General features: G+C 34.2%; 2 protein-coding genes across 7 annotated transcripts; one reads left to right on the forward strand and one right to left on the reverse strand.

The window, feature by feature from the left end:
* The first annotated feature begins 1,897 nt into the window (after positions 1 to 1,897).
* Positions 1,898 to 17,354, forward strand: LOC113848890 (probable acyl-activating enzyme 16, chloroplastic). Of its 6 annotated transcripts, none has more exons than XM_027478285.1 (18): positions 1,898 to 2,274; positions 2,657 to 2,848; positions 3,945 to 4,059; positions 4,859 to 4,946; positions 5,635 to 5,846; positions 6,249 to 6,367; positions 7,066 to 7,215; positions 7,310 to 7,377; positions 7,468 to 7,573; positions 8,255 to 8,413; positions 8,600 to 8,653; positions 8,739 to 8,819; positions 9,238 to 9,375; positions 9,861 to 10,020; positions 10,744 to 10,823; positions 10,932 to 11,077; positions 16,928 to 16,985; positions 17,060 to 17,312. In XM_027478285.1, the coding sequence occupies exons 1-18, from the start codon at positions 2,137 to 2,139 to the stop codon at positions 17,084 to 17,086; spliced, it is 2,091 nt and encodes a 696-aa protein (XP_027334086.1). In that variant the 5' UTR covers positions 1,898 to 2,136; the 3' UTR covers positions 17,087 to 17,312. The 6 variants fall into 6 exon arrangements, with proteins under 6 accessions (XP_027334086.1, XP_027334083.1, XP_027334084.1 ...); XM_027478282.1 differs by having other exon boundaries at positions 1,944 to 2,274; positions 17,071 to 17,354; XM_027478288.1 differs by having other exon boundaries at positions 2,202 to 2,274; positions 2,661 to 2,848; positions 17,071 to 17,354.
* On the reverse strand, positions 16,700 to 20,068 carry LOC113848891 (pentatricopeptide repeat-containing protein At4g14050, mitochondrial-like). The gene has a single exon (XM_027478289.1). It carries the CDS (start codon positions 20,059 to 20,061, stop codon positions 18,217 to 18,219), a length of 1,845 nt encoding a protein of 614 aa, XP_027334090.1. The 5' UTR covers positions 20,062 to 20,068; the 3' UTR covers positions 16,700 to 18,216.
* Positions 20,069 to 20,124: the final 56 nt, after the last annotated feature.

A 20,124-nucleotide genomic window follows, 5' to 3' on the forward strand; every position in this document is an offset into this window, starting at 1 on the left:
CAAAGGGTATGGCAGAAACAGTAGCTATATAAATGGAGGAGAGAAATCCAACTTTCATAAACCATAAAGTAAGCATTTATAATCATGTACGTCAATTTCTGATTTCAATCATCAACCATGTCGATTCCTAGCATTTGTAGTCATGCATGTCAATTTCTCACCATGACCAAATCCAATATCAAATATCACACTCTTTAACGCATTTTTAATAATATATTTTTTACTATTAATTAAATTTTATAAAAATAACAAAATTATGAATAAATTTTATTAAAAATAATAAAAAGATAAATTTTACAAAATATATATAAAAAATATATTATTAACATTTTGATCATTTTGTTTCATACTATCATGTTTAATTTTCACTTGCATGTATGAAAAAACCAAGCACGCACAGTGCCACGTGATTCACGACTTTGTGAGAGAAAACAACATATGATTAATATCAAAACGAGCAGACACAATCCTATTTCAATGTCGTCGTCTCCGACAGAAATTTCAATACGTTGGATTTATGGAAAAAAATTTGGCGAAGGAGTTCTTCAATTTTTGCCTAATAAAGTTAGATGAATTTTTAATTCTTCATTTCACTTGCCTGCAAGTTATAATACATTTTTTTTTATTCATATGTGCTAATCTGAATAGGAAAACAAATTATTTAGCATATAATTTTCAATTTTATCCCAAAATTTTCTCTCTATATATATCTATCTATCTATATTATGAAGGTTTTTGCTATAACATGCAACTTTATTTCGAAAGAGTAATCTTTTATTTGCTGAGTAAATAATATTTAAAAAAAATTATATGCTTCATCTTTTATTTATAATTATGCTATTTACTACATACTTGTGTAATGAGTGGGAGTAAGAGAACATTAGAATTAAAATTAACTTTAACCATGTACAGTTAATAAGCTTTTGTTTAATGAAATAATTAAATATATCTATCTTTAACCTTATTAATTTTAAAGGTTTAAGGCATCTCAGAAAATGTGCAAAAATTTAAAATACTACATTTAATAATATTCAAATTTGAAACTCAAAAATTTATTAAAAGTAAAATTTATAAGTTATTTTTTAAGCCATTTGTTATTCAAAACAATGTATAATGAATATATGCACGAATATGACATACATAGTAAAAAATTGAAGACAATAATGTTCTTTATTCAATGCACTGTGAACACCCAATTATCATATTTCGGAGAGTCCCTGACACTGTTTTGTTTTTTAATACTATGTTCATTGAGACTTGTGCATATGTTACTAATAGTTTTTGTGCGCACATATTGAAGGGGTTTTAAAGAGTTAAAAAATATTGTTTTTAAAACTGAGAGATTATCAGTGTGTGTCTATATATATATATATTATTTGATTTATGCATCAACTTTTCATAAAAATGATAATTTTTAGATTTTGATACAAAATTTAATGAAAAGAATATTAAAATAATATTGGTTTATTTTTATTTGTTTGTTAATAAAATATTTCAATAACAAAAGTGCTGAATGTTGCAAACAAAACATCATAAATGAAGTATGATTAAACAAATTCTTTCACTCCACCGTGTTTTCCGCTTCAATATAAATTTACAAATGCCAAGTACAATTCGCGTGACTTTCATGATATTTTCTTCGTACCAAATGGCTACGCTATTTAATTAAATATATATATATATTTTATACTTTAAAATTTTATTTTTTTTATTGTATTTATTAAGTATTAACTCATAGAATTAATAGTAGTTAGTAGTAAAACGTTTTTCAATAAATTTTATTATTTATGTCGATCATAGACAGAAAAAATAAAAATATATTCGTTATGTGTGAGGTGTAGAAAAAAAAAATGTTAATAAGTGTATTTAATGCTTTGATACATCTTAAAACTAAAATCTCGAAATAGAGATTATCTTTTGGGCAGTTGTTAGTGGCATGAGGCATACAACAGTCAACGAAACGAGTAGTTGAGTTGACGAGTAACAAGAGCGAAACAAGTCACATTTCTGAAAACTATATCGCTCTTTCTATTGTTATTATTATGTAATATCATATTTGATACAATTATATATCTGTAACGAGCTTCGTCTTCGTTTCATTTCTTCTTGGTTCTGCTTTTACCTGTGCGAAATTCAATGTCTGCGATTCCTACAAGTTCCAGCTATGCTTCCACCTTCTCTTATTCTGCACGTGCGCTTCCTTTCTTCCTTGCTCGCAGCAACTTCACCAGGATCAAACTTCATCCACCTGTGTTTTGCCAATTTGAATCCAAGGTAATAATTACTCTCTCGCTGCTGGAACATTCTAGAAATACGTTTCGCATGCTAATATCATTCGTCCGTTCTTCGCTCTTGGCCGCTTTTTATTTTTTGTTTTACTTTTATTGCCCGGGCATATGTTTTAGGGGAAAACATTTGAACTTCATAGATAATTAAATTTGCTTTATACAACAATTGTTAAGATTGTATTTGCTTGATCCTTTTTCTCTTTGAAGAATTGGTTTCTGTTGTTTATCGTTTGACTATGTTATGATTAGCTAATATCACGCTTGTTTGTTATGTAACTAATAGAGGATGCTTAATATCTATGATTAAATTGTTATTAGCATTTTTGTTTTTCTTCTTTCGAGTTCCAACCACAAACGTTTGCATGTAGACAGAGAATACGCTGATAAGAAAGTGTTCCCCCTTTCTAGAAAGTTCATTACTCTCAGGTAATGGTGTTGTGGCCTCAGACGAGTGGAAAGCAGTTCCTGATATTTGGAGATCTTCTGCCGAGAAGTATGGTGATAAAGTAGCATTAATAGATCAGTATCATGATCCTCCTTCAACTATGACATATAAACAGGTGCTATTTTCTTTTTCAATGTTATACCTCTTTTTTGGCTAAGATGGTCCTGACATTGAGAGAAGACCAGTAAAAGCCCTACTTAGAAGAATTGATTAGCCTGATAGTTAAGGTAGAGGAAAGCCAGGGAAAACTCTAATGTTAAACGGGATTCAGATCTGAATGGCATATATGAAGAATTAGTTTTTTACAAAACACAATGGTGTCATTTGATCCATGTAATCAACCTCTTGCTTAATGGGAAAATGCTTTGATTGTTTTTGTTGTTTTATATTACTTTTGGCTGAATAGTTTTATTAATCATTGTCGCTGGCTTGCCGCAAACTGAACCTGTTTTTTGAAGCTTTGATGGTTTCCTTCCTCCTCTAATGTAGGGGTTGTGCATTCTAATATGTATCCTAATTCCCTATAATTCATGTTTTAGAAAGAATTTTTATGTCTAGGTTGATGAGATGGTAAATGGCTATGTCGGTGTTGTTGAAAATGGGAATGATAGGATATGGGATCAATGGGTTTTTTTCAAAGTCAATGACATTATGTAGGAAGTTCTTCACATTAAAAGGAAGGGCTAGGATTCAATTTGTTTTCAACTATCTTTATTAAGCATAACCATTTCCTCTGCTAAGGGTTCAAAGAAGAACAATTAGGTTTGATCAATATGCCATTTGTGTGGTTTTTTATTTTTTACTTTGAGAACTACGGGTGAGTTCTATGGATGTTGAGACATATCTACCTGAATATTAATATGCAGAATGGTCATCAATATGTGACATAAGATACAAATGGGCACAACAGCATATGTGCGAGATCAATTGACACCATTTTAAGACTTCATACTTGTACACCATCAAATCAAATAACTTCTTACAGAATATGACCATGATTGTTTTGAATCTTTGATTGTTAAATTATATTTTGTTATCCTGCTGATGCTATATGCTGCACAATAACAAGTATGATTTTCAAAAGAATATGGTATTTTAACATAAAGATTTATTGGGGTGCAAATCAATTTCAAATCACTATAGATTTTTATGACATGTCATTTAGTGGTATGCTATGCCAAGTCTTTTTGTCTTTCTTATCAAAATTTCAGTTGAAGGATGCAATATTGGACTTTGCCGAAGGCTTGAGAGTTATTGGAGTAAGACCCAATGAGAAACTTGCCCTTTTTGCTGATAATTCATGTCGCTGGCTTGTAGCTGATCAAGGTTTGTAGAACTCCCTGTATTCTTTATTACCTCATTACCTAAATGATCAAGGTTTTTTTTTTATATGTTCAATTGAAACATACATTTTAAACTTTTTTAAAACACAATAATAACTTAAGAAAAATATTAGAAATATTTGTAAAAATAAATTACAGTTTTGTTTGATAAAAAAAATACCACCATTGTTTAAAAGTTACTTGTTCTATTAAAGTTAATTTTGTTTGTGATTTTGTGTAACTAGCATTGCTGTTAAGTATTAAGTCTACTAAAATGGTGAATAGAACGTTGCCATATTGCTTCTGATGCAGTTAGCCTTCTTATGGAGTTATTATTACCATAATTTTTGTTTTCACATTTTATTCCTTTGAAGAAAATGGCAAGCAAAATACTTTTGCAATTAGACTTCTTTTCATCTTACTGCAAAGGTGAACATTGTGCCTTTCTTGAGTTTACTGAATGAAAATATTTTTTATTTGTCAAATCCAGAGCAGAATTACAGTATTTACATGCTTGTGAGTTGTGTAAATGTTCAATTATTTGCTGTTTGTCTTTTATTAAAGAAAATTGACGGTGAGTGCAATAGGTAGCTGGGAGTATTAATAGCCCCGCAATAGTAGTTATTTTTTAAATCACATCAATGCTATGTATAGGCCTCATTTATTTGATGGTTAGAAAATCAAATTTTGCACTTTTCATTAAAAAAAAATGCACATTCCGTTGAAATTCCTCTTTCAGCTTTTTCAAAATCGATTCTATCCAACTTTATTCTATTGCTAAACCAAACGGGCACTTAGTCTAGGTATGATGGCATGTGGAGCAATCAATGTGGTAAGGGGTTCGAGGTCATCAATTGAAGAACTGCTGCGAATATACAACCATTCTGAAAGGTTTAATAAGTACTTCCATTCTAACAGATTGTATCTATTGTTATATATTTGGCCACTTCACAATTTCTTCTACTTTGACCCTTGATTTGAAATATGAATTTTCAGTTTGATTGTTACTTTCATAGATAAATGTAACATGGAGCAATTTTATACAATTAAGAGGCTTTAGTCTCCCCCTCCTGAAGCTATTATCATTACTGACATAACTAAGATGGTCATATTCCTCATCTAAGTATTTGTTTTTTAAAATTGATGTGTAATCAATCATTGCACTGAGAATCTTCATTTCCAGCTTTGATGAGTAGTATTTGTTATCTGTTGTTTGTACTTGGATATTTATATGCACTGAAAACTTAAAAGTTTGGGATGGATCACCTTCATCATTAAAAAATTATTAGAACTGATGAGAAATGCATCTATATTTGCTTGAGCTTTGTTATAGTTTGTAACAATGAATAAGGTTTGATATTTCTCATATATGTGTGTAATTTGAAACTCTCACCATTTTGATCCCTTTGATTATAAAATTTTGTAGTTATGGTCCACCACCCATATTGTTCTTCTTAAACTCCACATCCCCCTTGTTTTTAATTGCTAACTTTTCTTTACAATTTTTTGCATATTTTTAAATGCCAGTCTCTGTTGATGATTGAATAGAACCATGCTGACTCATGCTATTGTTATTCAGTGTTGCACTAGCCGTGGACAATCCCGAACTGTTTAATCAGATTGAAAAACTTTTTTATTTGAAGGCTTCCATGAGATTTATTATTCTCCTTTGGGGAGAAAAATCATGCCTGGTTAATGAAGGAGACAAGGAGGTGCCTATCTTTACGTTCATGGAAATTGTACATTTGGGACAAGAGAGTCGCAGAGCATTGCTTGATTCTATTGATAACAGTATGTGACCTGGATCTTTCTTTTCAGATTCAGATCGTGTATATACTTTATGAACTATGTTATATTTTGTTCAATGAGAAAGTATTGGAACACAGAGAGAGAGAGAAGAAATACTATGACTGGTTGTGTAAGAATTCCTCCATAAAAAATAAGACTAGATTTAACAAATAGTCAAAAACGAAAAGAAAATTTTGGGGTGGGGTGGGCGGGAACTAAATATGCAGCAAGTCCCAATCTATATGCACATATGTTCCAATACAGTAATGTTAAAATTCATCTTATTTTATGATAGAAAATGATTTGTTATCTATTTAGTTTGCAAAGGAAATAATGAATTGGTCATTGTCTTTATCATCAAAAGCAGCATTCATCTGGCTGGGTACAACTTGTCTGTGATTGCAGGGCAGCACTATATGTATGATGCAATAAAATCTGATGACATTGCTACTCTTGTATACACAAGTGGAACTACCGGAAATCCAAAAGGTGTTATGCTAACCCATCGGAATCTTCTGCATCAGGTTTGATATCTTTTATCAAATTTATTGTGGCAATGGTACTTTTATGATGGGTTGTTGTTAAGAGTATAGAAAACTATGTTGAGGTTATGAATTTATAAAAAAGTGACCCTATAACCAATTTCTGTCATTTGTGGATCATTCTATTTTAGGTGATTAATTGGAGATGGAGAGATAATTGGCTGACATAATATTTTGTCATATTCCTCTGTGTCTTGTATAAGTTGATCTGTAGGCTGGGGGGGAGGGTGGGGGGTTAAGTAACAGCCATTGTGATTTAATGTAACAATTGCATAATGTCTCCAATCCAATTCTCTCTTTCACAGCTTCATTATTTAATTCACATATTCCAGTTTTTATATATAATGATATTTTATTAGAGGAAAGAGAAGAATACAGCTAGAAGAAGATACAGCATCCTCCTAGATGCAGGTGGAAATTCACTTTAAATAACTATGGACAGACCATCAAAGAGGATCTATTAATTTAAATATTTATGTTAACATATGTAAGGGCAAAGAGAGAGCACAGTGGAAGTGGGAGCCTTCTGCACCTAGTCACCTTCTATTTGAGTCTGTCTAGTTTTATTTTCTTTACCATGTGAAGCTTTCTAGGTTTAGATTGATTTCAGTTGAAGATATTCTTAGTTTTTAACATACAATTGATGTTGTATGTCATATGTTATGTTGATGAATTTCTAGATAAAAAACTTAAGAGACGTTGTGCCTGCTGAGGTTGGGGATAGATTTCTAAGCATGCTGCCTTCTTGGCATGCATATGAAAGAGCTTGTGAGTATTTCATTTTCTCATGTGGGGTTGAACAAGTATACACAACTGTGAGAAACTTGAAGGTATTATTACTTTAATAATATGTTTCATGTAAGGTTTGTCATAAAGGACAACACATTGCCTCATGTATTAATATCATATTTTCTTTTGTTCTAGGATGATTTGGGACGTTGTCAGCCACATTACTTGATTTCTGTTCCTTTAGTTTATGAAACTTTATACAGGTAAATCCTTTTCTAGGGATTGTATGAAGGTAGTCCATTGTATTTAATGTCAACTGTGAACAAAATTTATTTTTCTTGATTCCTCTGTAGTGGGATCCAGAGGCAGATATCTACTAGCTCCCTTGTTAGAAAGCTTGTTGCACTCACATTCATACGGGTCAGCTTAGGGTACATGGAGTTTAAGCGAATTTATGAGGTATGGTCATCTGCTCTGAAGTGTTAGTAGCATTCCCAAAATCATTATTCTCTGTTTTCCTTAAATTCTATTTCCTATGATTTACGAAAGGCTTGTATCATCCAATTTGTTTACCAGAAAAAAAAGAGATAGAAAACAATAAGTGCTGTAAAATGAGCTAACCCAGATAACTAGAAAGAATGTGAATTGGTCAGCATTTTGTTGATCTGATGTGATTTGGACCACCACTGTGTCACAATAAAGTGAATTTATTTAATAAGGTGGGTCATACCCGAAGGAATAGACCCAATCCATCAATTGCCTAATTCTATCATACTACCAAATATTCAAATTTAGAGTGAAACTCCAAATTTGTCATTGAGAAATTTAGGGTGGAATCCTTTAGTCTCTGGTAATACAAAAATCCCACATTGGTCCGTTGAAAGGGCCAATATGACTCACATTTGTGATTTTTAAGGATTAGAATAGGATTTTTACATTCCTAAGGACTAATGTTTCATCAATCGAAGTTCTCATGGAGGAAATTGTGGGTTTATTCTCAAATTTATTTCCAGTCACACACACACCTACCTCATCCTCATTTAGAGTTCCAGGCTTGACAATTATTCCTTTCCATCTATGGATGTGATTCTAATTTTCCCCAAAGATATTTCTTCTAATAAATTTCAAATATGTTTGTAGGGTAAATGTTTAATAAAGGATCAGAAGCAGCCTTCCTATCTCTATTCAGTGTTGGACTGGTTATGGGCAAGAGTTGTTGCTGCAATATTATTTCCAGTTCATTTGCTAGCAAAGAAACTGGTCTACAGTAAAATCCATTCAGCTATTGGAATTTCGAAGGTCTTGTATTCTTATTATGCTTTATAAGAAAATATTTTATGTTTCTATTTTATTATGTCTCTTTTTGATGAATGCCACCCTGAGTGATTCTTCTAAACTACATACCATATTGTGTCATTTATTGATGTTTTTGGAAATTGATAACTTTTCTGCTCATGATAAGCAAAACCCTCTGGTACTCTGCAGGCTGGAATAAGTGGTGGTGGTACCTTATCTTCTCATGTCGATAAATTTTTTGAGGTCTAATACTTCATACATGTGTAACTCTTGTGAAGAATTTTTCTTTTTTAACATTCTTCTCACATTTTTCAAAAATAATTTGCAGGCTATTGGTGTGAATTTGCAGAATGGATATGGTTTAACAGAAACTTCACCAGTTATTGCTGCTAGACGGCTTAGTTGTAATGTAAGCAGTAGATTATCAACTTCATAATACTGAATAATACTATGCCAAGTATTGTCATTTTAAAATGTTGTTTTTTCTTTCTGTAACTAAAACTTGTTACTCTAACTATAATGACTTGTTAAACATGTCATTTTTACAAATAAATTATTTAAGCTTCCCCTATTTTCCATCCCTCCACCTCACCATTCCCTCTCTCTCAAATTAGAGTTATACTGATCTGTTCTTATGCAAAAGATACCCATTCTAGCTAATCTGTTAATAGCAACCACGCTGTAAATCTTTCACCTTTTGTCAAAAGTTTATCTGGAGCCTAGAATTCATAATGGTGACTTTTTTTGCACTCTTTTAATTAGTTTGTTATTTGGGTCTGCAAAGAATGCTGGCTTTATCAGAATGTTAAAGATGAAATCTTTTGAAGGTTATTGGATCTGTTGGGCATCCAATTAAGAATACAGAATTCAAAGTTGTAGATTCTGAGAGTGATGAAGTTCTTCCACCTGGTTCAAAGGGAATTTTGAAAGTCAGGGGCCCACAATTGATGAAGGGATACTACAAGGTAATCTACTTCATAAAAGTTCAAAGATGTTGTGTCTTGTGTTGACATGCGCACGCATGTGTGTGTGTGTGAGAGAGAGAGAGAGAGAGAGCACGTTGGTGAAAATTTCATTACAATTTTGTTGGACAAGTTTGGAAGATATAAATGCATGCATATCACTATTATATTTCAGGCTTTCGAACTCCTTTTTTTATACTGGAGTTATAGACTTGTAGTTTCATTCATTCATAAATTTGATTGTCTACCAAATATAAAGATCAAAGCAAGGGCTTGTGAAAGGCTCACTATCAGGTGTCTGTGAGTATTTATGGGAAGAATTATGTTTTGTCATGAAATACCTTTTCTATGATATTCCGGCAACTTGTGTAATGGACATAGCAGTCAAGAAGTGTTGTTTACAAGAGCTCACATCACTGGCACGTAAAGTAGTCTTGTTGACATTCTGGATCAAATTGGGTCAATTACATATCTTATTCTTGTATCAGAATCCTTCAGCTACAAATCAAGTCTTAGATAAGGATGGCTGGCTGAATACTGGTGACATTGGTTGGATTGTTCCCCACCATTCAACTGGGCGGAGTCGTAATTCTGGTGGAGTGATTGTTGTGGATGGCCGTGCAAAAGACACCATTGTGCTTTCTACAGGTAGAACAGAAGTTTGGGCATGTTGATCTTTGAATCCTATAAATAAACGTTTCCTCCCTTCCCATGTGTGTGTATGTGTCTTATGTGTGCCTTCTATTATTTTTATGATAATATCTATTATACTTTAAAGGTTAACATTTTTCATAAAATTATTATATTTTATCTTTTCTCTTTTTCATGTGAATATCTGTGTTAATAACGAAGTTAGATTTTAGCAAATTATAAGAGAAGTCAATAATTTTATTTCATACAACAAATCTATTTTATATTATTTATATTTATGAAAGAACTATTTTATATATACTTGAATGAAGTTCTACATGAGTTTTTATTTCTTTGATCTTTAATTTAAAACAACCAAAAAATTGATAATAATGTTATGTGAAAAAGATTCCAGCTAATTAGTAACATTTTATCAACAAAAAATTAATTAATAAATTTAACAACTTTTGCTCGTGATTTTCTATACTGTATGACTGTTTCTAAACCTTTAAAGTTGTTGCTGGTGAATTAGCCACTTGTTGAATTTTAGGATTTTGATTCTTTTGCAAATTAACTAGTGATGGCTTTCTTAGTCGTCATATGCTTACTGTGAGGATTTAAGGGTTATTTTCCATTTTTTGACCCTTAGCTGCAACTTTGATTTTTATCTGTGTAAAATAGCTGTTGATCATAAGTTTTTCCCTCTTATGTAAGTCTAATCACATGTTTCAATAAGAGAAGGTGAAAATGTTGAGCCGGGAGAACTTGAAGAAGCTGCCATGAGGAGTAATCTCATTCATCAAATTGTTGTTGTTGGCCAGGTGAATTTAAATATTGCTGTCTTTAGACTTTTGTGGCTCAAGAAATACATAACTACATCTCAGGTATTACAAAATGCAATTATTTTATTTTGGTGATATAACAAATAGGATAAGCGACGTCTAGGAGCTATCGTTGTTCCTCACAAAGAAGAAGTCTTAAAGGCTGCAAGGGAGTCATCAATTATGGATTCCAACAGTTCAGATATCAGTCAGGAAAAAGCTATCAGCCTAATATATAAAGATTTAAAGGCTTGGTAAGACCGTGTCTCACTTCTGCTTGTTGACTTCTTGTCGCGAATGCCAGAGAAAGTTTATGCCTTCATAGATATTACAATGGTATATCAGTGTTTTTCTGTTATAAAAAGAAGGGCGATTTTCTTCCTATAAAACGGTTAATTAACTTTATATGAGGTTTATGAGATGGAAGATAATAAAATAATTTGTTTTACCGCTAGTTAAATTGTTTTTAGAGTAAAATTAAATAAATGGCTGGAGGTGCTATTAATAGGAGACTGATCCAATATTTTGTATCTTAAAATTGAATCCCTCCCTTGTGTACATTTTCTTGAATGTTTTAGAAAGTTGCATGGGGCTTGCTAAAAGAAGGATGACAAAAGTAGACCTCATTTCTTATAGTTGATGAAAGAGAAGGAAATTACATGTGGGATTCTGATTTCTGAGTAATGCTTTCCCTTGCCAAATGAGGAATATAATTACAACCACAAGGCTTTTCTCGTTGGGTAGGGTCGGCTGTATGAATCAAATAATATTATAATTTTAAATTGTAAATTCTAATTATGGACAAATTGTTGACTTTTATATCTTTTTTCATGGTTTTCCCCTAGTCTTTCTTGGTTTCGTTTTACTTCTAGGAATTGGGGCTTCCTCCATTTGATCTACTTGTAGAGATATCAAAGTATATCTAAAGACAAATTGATGAATGAATACTTTATTGAATAGAAATCAGGCCTTTAAATAAGCATTCACTGTAGAAAGACAAAGATAAATAATTGACACGTACCCAAACAGAACTTACGGATAAAATAAGTAACAAACTGAACAAAAATGAAAACAGACCCAACAAAATATGACGGATTAAACATAACAGACTCAACAAACCCTCCCTTAAACTAATTGCAGTCATGCAGTTTGTTTAATTCTGAAATTTCACACACTCCAAGCAACTTTCGAAATTTCTGAAAAGAGTCTAATTTTAGAGGCTTGGTCATTACATCTGCAACTTGGTCTTGTGTTCCACAGTGAACCAGCTGAATAACTCCATCTCTTGTAAGATCCCTAAGAAAATGAAACCTCACATCTATGTGTTTACTTTTTCCATGCATAACTGGATTTTTGGACAATTTTATAGCAGAGCAATTATCACACATTATGTCAGTACTTCCCTTTTTATCATATCCTAATTCCTTTAGAATCCTTCTCATCCAAATTGCTTGACAGGCGCATCTAGTTGCTGCAATGAACTCAGCTTCTGTTGTGGAGAGAGTAACAATTGGTTGTTTTTTAGAGGACCAAACAACTGAACCTTCACCCATTAGAAATACATATCCTGATGTACTTTTTCTATCTTCAACATCTCCAGCATAATCACTATCAATAAAAGCCAGCAGTTCTTCAGTTTCTCCTCTTTTATATAGGATCCCATAGTTCTCAGTACCCTTCAAATATCTGAAAATTCTCTTAGCCACTTTCGCATGCATTTCTGTTGGTCGAGACATGTATTTACTGATCAAGCTAACCACAAACATCAAATCTGGGCGTGTAGTTGTGATGTACATCAGACTACCAACCATTTGTTTAAAACGAGTTTCATCCACCTTGACTCTCCCTTCGTCTTTACATAAGTTATTACCTGGAACAATAGGATTGCATACTAAATTGCTTTCTTCCATGCCAAATTGCCTCAGAATTTCTTGAGTATATTTCTTTTGGCATATGTAAATCCCATCTGAACACTGCAACATTTCAATTCCCAAGAAAAATCTCATTTTTCCTAAATCTGTCATATCAAACTCTTTTTGCATAGACCACTTAAAATTATTCATCATGAGCTCATCATTTCCAGTGTATATGAGGTCATCTACATAAACACTGATGATAAGAATTTTACCTTCCTTGCTCCATTTGAAGAAGAGTGTTTGCTCATTCTGACTTTGTTGAAAACCTTCCCCAACAAAGTAAGACTCGATGCAGCTAAATCAAGCCCGTGGTGCTTGTTTTAGACTGTACAAAGCCTTGTGAAGTTTATAAACCATATGCTCACCTTTCTTCTCATATCCTTTTGGTTGTTCAATATACACATCCTCGCTTAAGGTTCCATGTAGAAAGGAAGATTTGACATCAAGTTGAAAAATCTTCCACCCTCGTTGTGTAGCAAGTGCTATTACCATTCTGACAGTATCCATCCTAACTACTGGTGCAAAGACTTCATTGTAGTCAATTCCATGCTTTTGTGAATACCCCTTGGCCACCAGTCGTGCTTTGAATTTATCCACTTCTCCATGTTCATTTAGTTTGGTTTTGTATACCCATTTGATCCCAATCTTCTTTGCACCCTTTGGTAATTCAACCAATTTCCAAGTATGGTTTTTCTCTATGGCTGTGATTTCATCTTCCATGGCTTGTCTCCATTTAGCATCTTTTACTGCCTCTTCAAAACATATTGGATCTGCGGGATCTACGAAGGCCATATGCATAATATCTTCTTCTTCTGACAATCCTTCTCCTGACACATAATCTTCCATCCACCCTGGAGCACGTCTCACTCTGCCTTCTTCATTTATAACATTTTGAGTTGTATCATGTTGATCTCCATTCTCCTCAGTTTCACCTATTTCTTTCTCCTCATTTGCGTTTGCATGAGTTTGTTCATATTCATCAAACTCGTTGTTCTCCCATTTTAAATCCACTTGCAATTCTTCTTTGTCGATTGCATTCCAATTCCACTGTTTTTCTTCTTCAAAGATAACATCTCGACTTATTAGAACCTTCTTTGAGGTAGGATCATATAGCTTGTACCCCTTGGATTCGTCACTAACTCAGAGGAGAACGCATCTAACACTTTTATTCTCCAATTTTGTCCTCCTAGCATCTGGAATGATGTGCATGTGCTATACATCCAAATACTCTAAAATGCTCAACTGAAGGTTTTTCACCACTCCAAGCCTCTTCTGGTGTCATCCCTTTAACAGCCAATGTAGGAGATTGGTTTAGAACATATATTGTCCACTTCACAGCTTCAGGCCAAAAAGTTTTTAGAACTCCTTTTTCAGACAACATTGACCTGACTAGGTTCATTGTGGTTTTGTTTTTACGTTCAGCTATTCCATTTTGTTGAGGAGTATAAGCTGTAGTTAACTGCCTCTTTATCCCATTCAACTTACAAAAATCATTGAACTCTGTCGAATTAAATTCTCCTCCCCTATCTGTGCGTAGACATTTAATGGGCAACCCACTTTCTTTCTCAACAAGCATTTTGAAACACTTGAAGTGATGGAATGCTTCTGATTTTTCTAATAAGAAATATACCCATGTTTTTCTAGAATAATCATCTATGAAGTATAAGGCGTACCTCTTTTGGCTATTAGATGCTGGTGCAATGGGACCACAAATGTCTGCATGAACCAACTGCAATTTTTGGCTTGCTCTCCACTGGCCTTTTTTTGAAATTGGCTCATGGTGTTGTTTGCCTTTAACACAATCAGTACACATAATTGTAGAGCCAGATAACAAAGGCAAACCACGTACCATCTTACTAGTCTGAAGTAATTGTAGACCTTTGTGACTGAGATGAGCGTATCTGCAATGCCACAGGTGAGGAAGCTCTTGTATTGTGGTGTTGAAGCATATTTCTTCCTTTTTCTTTGGAATCTTCGCAGGCAATATAAACATCCTGTTTGAAGTCATAATAGTTTGTAAGATTAGCCCTTTTTGAGGATGATATATACTGCACATTCCCGACTTAGTCATGATGATTAGCCCTTTCTCTTGTAGCTGACCTATACTCAAGAGATTATTCTTGAGTTCAGGTACATAAAAGACATTTTGTATCACGTGAGTGACACCATTTATATTCAGTTTCACATTTCCCTTGCTAAACACATTCATCTTCGTGTTGTTTCCAAGCTTTACCACATGCCTGAACAATTCATCCATCTCATTGAATTTTGATTTATCCCCACAAATGTGATTTGAGCATCCGGAGTCCAGGAACCATGCTTGTATGATATTGAGGAAGTTCAACATGAGACATGAGTAGTATTTCTTCTTCATTATCAAATTCTGCATAATTCATCTCCTTGTCCAACAAAGGACATTCATATTGATAGTGGCCTAATTTGTGGCATTTAAAGCATTCAATCATGGCTCGATTGAAACTTTGCCTGCCTCTCCCTCTCCCACGTCCTCTTCCTCTACCTCTTCCCCTTGTGCCAAAAGAATTATCTGAACTCACTTTCAATGCCCGTTCTTCTTCACTTGGTCTGATAAACTTTTGTTCATGAACAACTAGAGAACTTTGAAGTTCATCAACAGTGAGTTTATCAATATCCTTAGACTCTTCAATTGAGACAACAACATAATTGAATTTCTCAGTTAATGTTCTAAGAATTTTTTCCACGATGGTGACTTCCTTCATATCTTCTCCATTGGTCCTCATCCTGGTTGCTATGCTCATAACTCGAGCAAAATATTCAGTTATGGTTTCTCCCACTTTCATTTCTAGAACTTCAAAATCTCTCCTTAGTGCTTGCAAGGCTGAAAGCTTAATTCTTGCATTCCTTGCAAACTTTTTCTTCATTGAATCCATATCTGCTTTGATGTGTGTTTCTCCGAAATTTGTTCAAGAATTGTTCTATCAATGGCTTGAAACAAATAATTTTTAACCTTGAGGTCTTTCGTCATTAGATCCTCCAACTTCTTCTGTTGCACCTCGGTTAACTCCACTCCTTTTGTAGGTTCTACGTAACCATTCTCCACCAAATTCCAATAGCCTTTTGATCTCAAAAGGTTTTCCATAAGCATGCTCCAGTGGTCATAGTGACCATCGAAACGCGGTATGGCAGGTTGCACAAAATTCTTGTCCTCACTCATTTTATGAATCACTCAAAGTCTGCTACTTTTTCTTTTATATCAGGCCCTAGTACGGAGCTCTGATACCAATTTGTAGAGATATCAAAGTATATCTAAAGACAAATTGATGAATGAATACTTTATTGAATAGAAATCAGGCCTTTAAATAAGCTTTCACTGTAGAAAGACAAAGATAAATAATTGACACGTACCCAAACAGAACTTACGGATAAAATAAGTAACAAACTGAACAAAAATGAAAACAGACCCAACAAAATATAACGGATTAAACATAACAGACTCAACACTACTCTTATAATTGGGGCTTCCCTAGGTCTTCTCACACTTGCCCAAAATCACATAAGATTAGTTTCTACCATAAATGCTTCTACTTTTTTTATCAAACATTTTCATTTTTAATCCTATCTAGTCTAGTTTGTCCATTCATCCAATTCAACATTTTCATTTCTAATAGGCTCAATTTAGTTTCATACAACCTTGCATTTCTTATAATTGTATGGTAAAATTTCTCTTTAAACTTGAGGGACAACTTTTTTTGTTGTAGTTAATACCTGAAACACTCCTCGATTTCGTCTAATCTCGCTTGAATCCTTAGATTTATATCTCCCTTTGATTCTCAATGTTTTGTATGATGAACCTTAGATTCTTCAACTTCCATATTTTTCCTAGGGCCTTCTACAATAGATAAGGAATAGATGAGCATAATTTATGCTGCCGTATGAAAGAGGATGACGGGTGTTTTTCTTTGTAATTTTTTTTCCGAGGACAAGGATGGGAATGCTTCACCCTAGACTTTCCATAACTAGATTCTTTAAGAAGCAAAAACGCAGTTATGTTCTTTCCGAACAAAAAAGGGAAGAAACAAGGACTTATTTGTTTCTTTTTTATATATTTATTGAGAAAAATATTTTAAAACAATTTTATCTAACTAGTTTTCCTTCCTAAACTCTTGTCTGGTTTCTTTTGCCCCTTCGCTTGCTGTCTTTGTTGTGCAGGACCTCAGAGTCTCCATTTCAAATTGGGCCAATCCTTCTCGTAGACGACCCCTTCACGGTTAGATTGAACTTCACAGTATTGTCTATCTTCATATTATTTACATAACAGACTCATTTGATTAATCTTTTTAGTGTAATGACAGATTGATAATGGGCTAATGACACCCACCATGAAAATTCGAAGGGATAGAGTTGTGGCTCAATACAGGGACCAAATAGAGAATCTATACAAGTAAATTTACAACCCAATGCCAATGGTATGGCCCAAGATCGTATTTAATGTATATTGAAAGTAGGAAATCCTTTTTCCATTTACCATATTCTTGTTTCTTCTTAAGGTGTGGAAAATACTGTTTCTTCGTCAAAAGTTAATATGCCAATTCTTTTGTTATTATATTCTCTTACAAAATGGAAAATGCTGTTCACTTACATTTGAAGTTGGTTTCTCAAAATAGTCTTAACTGATTGGCGTCATCATAAATAATCCAATGCCTTACAACACAACACTCCCAAATTCAATTTTCTAATGTTACAAAGTTCATCTCGTTTTCCTTTCCATAACTTTAGTCCAACATATACGATTTTTATTTTATAACCGTAAATAATTTCCATACAATAACATTACCAAATATTAAGCCATAACTGAAAATTAAATATACGAATATATAAAACTTGATAAATTATAATTATGAATATCAATAGCATGCGACAAAGACAATAAACAAAGTCGAGAAACATATGACAAGTCAAATTCAAAGGCCGTCACATCTTTTATCAATAAGAAATTCAAAATTTTATCGCGCCTCTCTATTCTTAATGCTCGCATCACTATCCATGTTTCTTGCTGGTTTCACAAAATAGGCATTTTCATTTGGCTCACTTAGAATAACAGTTTTATTATTTAAACATTAAAAATTGACACTGTAGGTAATATTATATATAACTAATTTTATCCTTTTTTTTAATATTTTCACATACACACAAAAAGTATACCCAAAAATTAAAGAATTTGTTTCATTGTCACATTTTGATGTTCAAAATTTTTCTCCCCCTTGAACAACTTCAAGACGTTGATCATATATCTCAGCAAACAGATAAAAAATGGATGCCCTATTCAAAAAGAAAAGTTGAATAAATAATGGAATACAATGAAAAACAAGCCCCGTTCACCTTTGCTGAAGTTCAGAGGCATAAGCAACAAGCAGCTGCCCGGGACACGACAGCATCCTTCGTAGCAAGGACCTCAATTGATCATCGAATTTGAGGAAATTTCCATCGGAATTCCCAAGTCACCAGAAGTCATTGCACGAACAATTTCCATTCTTAAAATGGTGATATCTTTTGATATCTCGGACATAAATTTCTCTATTTGCTATAGTGCTGATGAGCTTCAGAACAGTATGACAATCTCCACAAACACGAAGATTTTTCACTATACGTATAATAGTCCCTGGAACAGCCTTAAGAAGCCCATAAGCCACAGCCAACCTCTCACTATGCCAGAAAAGTTGTCTTTCTTTCTCTTGTTGATCCATGTCGTGGAAAACTGAGCTAGTATCAGGAACATAACCCCTCTTTCTCATCTCTGCATCTAACTTACTCATTAATCCTACGATCTCATCTTTCATTGGATGAAAAGTCTCTCCAGCATAAAACACACAGCTTTCCTTTCCCAATTCAATGCAGCTATAACCAGGTTCCTTTTTAACTTCCATGGCCATCATTAACTTTCTCACTTTCGAAACATTCTTCCACATACCAGCCCCAGCATATACATTAGATAACAAAATACAAGAAGAAGGATCTTCTGGTTTTAAATTTAATAGATGATCAGCAATCCTAACTGCCATCTGGGTGTTCCCATGCTGCTTGCAAGCACTCAGCAGAGCAACCCAAGTTGAATTATCCGGATTCACTGGCATTGTTCTAATGAGATTCTCTGCCTCATCAAGGTGTCCTGATCGACTAAAAAGATCCAGCAAACAAGTATAATGCTGCAGAGATGGCCTAATCCCATGATCTTCAACCATAGACCTAAACACAGCACGGCCCTTGCTAACTAGACCAGCATGACTGCAGGCACAGATCAACCCAACAAAGGTCACCTCATTTGGCTTAATTCCAGCCAAAACCATGTCATCGTACAAAGCCAATGCCTCCTCAGCTTGCCCATGCTGAGCAGTGCCAACAATTATTGAAGTCCAAGAAACTACATCCTTTCTGCACATTTCAGAGAAGATATATTTTGCAGCAACAAGATCACTGCATTTGGCATACATATCTACAAGGGTATTGCTAATAAACAAGCAAGACTCATAGCCAAGGGTTATAACCAGACCATGCATCTGTTTCCCAAGCTCCAAAACGGCTAAATTAGCACAAGCACCAACCACACTGGAAAGAACTAACGGGTCTGTTACACTAATCCCTTCACGCCGCATTTCAACAAACAAGTTGAAAGCATCAACCGCATTCCCACTCTGCACCATCCCAGAAATCAGAGCAGTCCAAGCAAACAAGTTCCTATACGGCGTTTGACGAAACAGTCGAAAAGCCTCAAACTTTTTCCCACTCCGCGCGTACCCAGATATCATGGCAGTCCAAGAAATCGAATTCGGTGAAGAAATGGAGTCGAAAACGGCACGCCCATAATGGGACAACCCGAATTTCGCATACATATCAACCAACGATGACTTGACAACGTCATCGTGAGAGAAGGGTGAGAGGAAGAAGCGAGCATGCACTTGTTTCCCTTGTTTCACATGAAGAGCACCCAAGTTAGCACAAGCCTTGACGATGGAGGAGAAGACGAAGTGGTCGGGGAACAACCCAGTGTTGAGAATGGAGCGTGAGATGGAGAGAGAACGGTGAGGGAGGTTGGAGAGGTTGCAGGCGGTGAGGAGGGAGGCCCATGCAACGACGTCTGGGCGGGGCAATGTATCGAACACTTGAAGTGCGTCTTGGATGAGACCGCATTTGCCGTATGCGTCTAAAAGAGTTTTGGGGAAGGGTTCGTGTCGGTTGATACCAGCTTTTATGATCTTTGCGTGAAGCTTCTTTGCCAGTAATGGGCTCCGGCGAGCCGTGGAGCAGAGTTGAGATTGAAGTGCATGGACAGAGGAAGAGAATGACATTCACGAAGCTCATAATTTTGGTTTGCTAATCGTACTTTATTCTTATTGTTAAAACTCACATTC

Source organism: Abrus precatorius, unplaced genomic scaffold, assembly GCF_003935025.1.
Source record: "Abrus precatorius isolate BTA unplaced genomic scaffold, Abrus_2018 Scaffold9, whole genome shotgun sequence".
NCBI lineage: Eukaryota > Viridiplantae > Streptophyta > Magnoliopsida > Fabales > Fabaceae > Abrus > Abrus precatorius.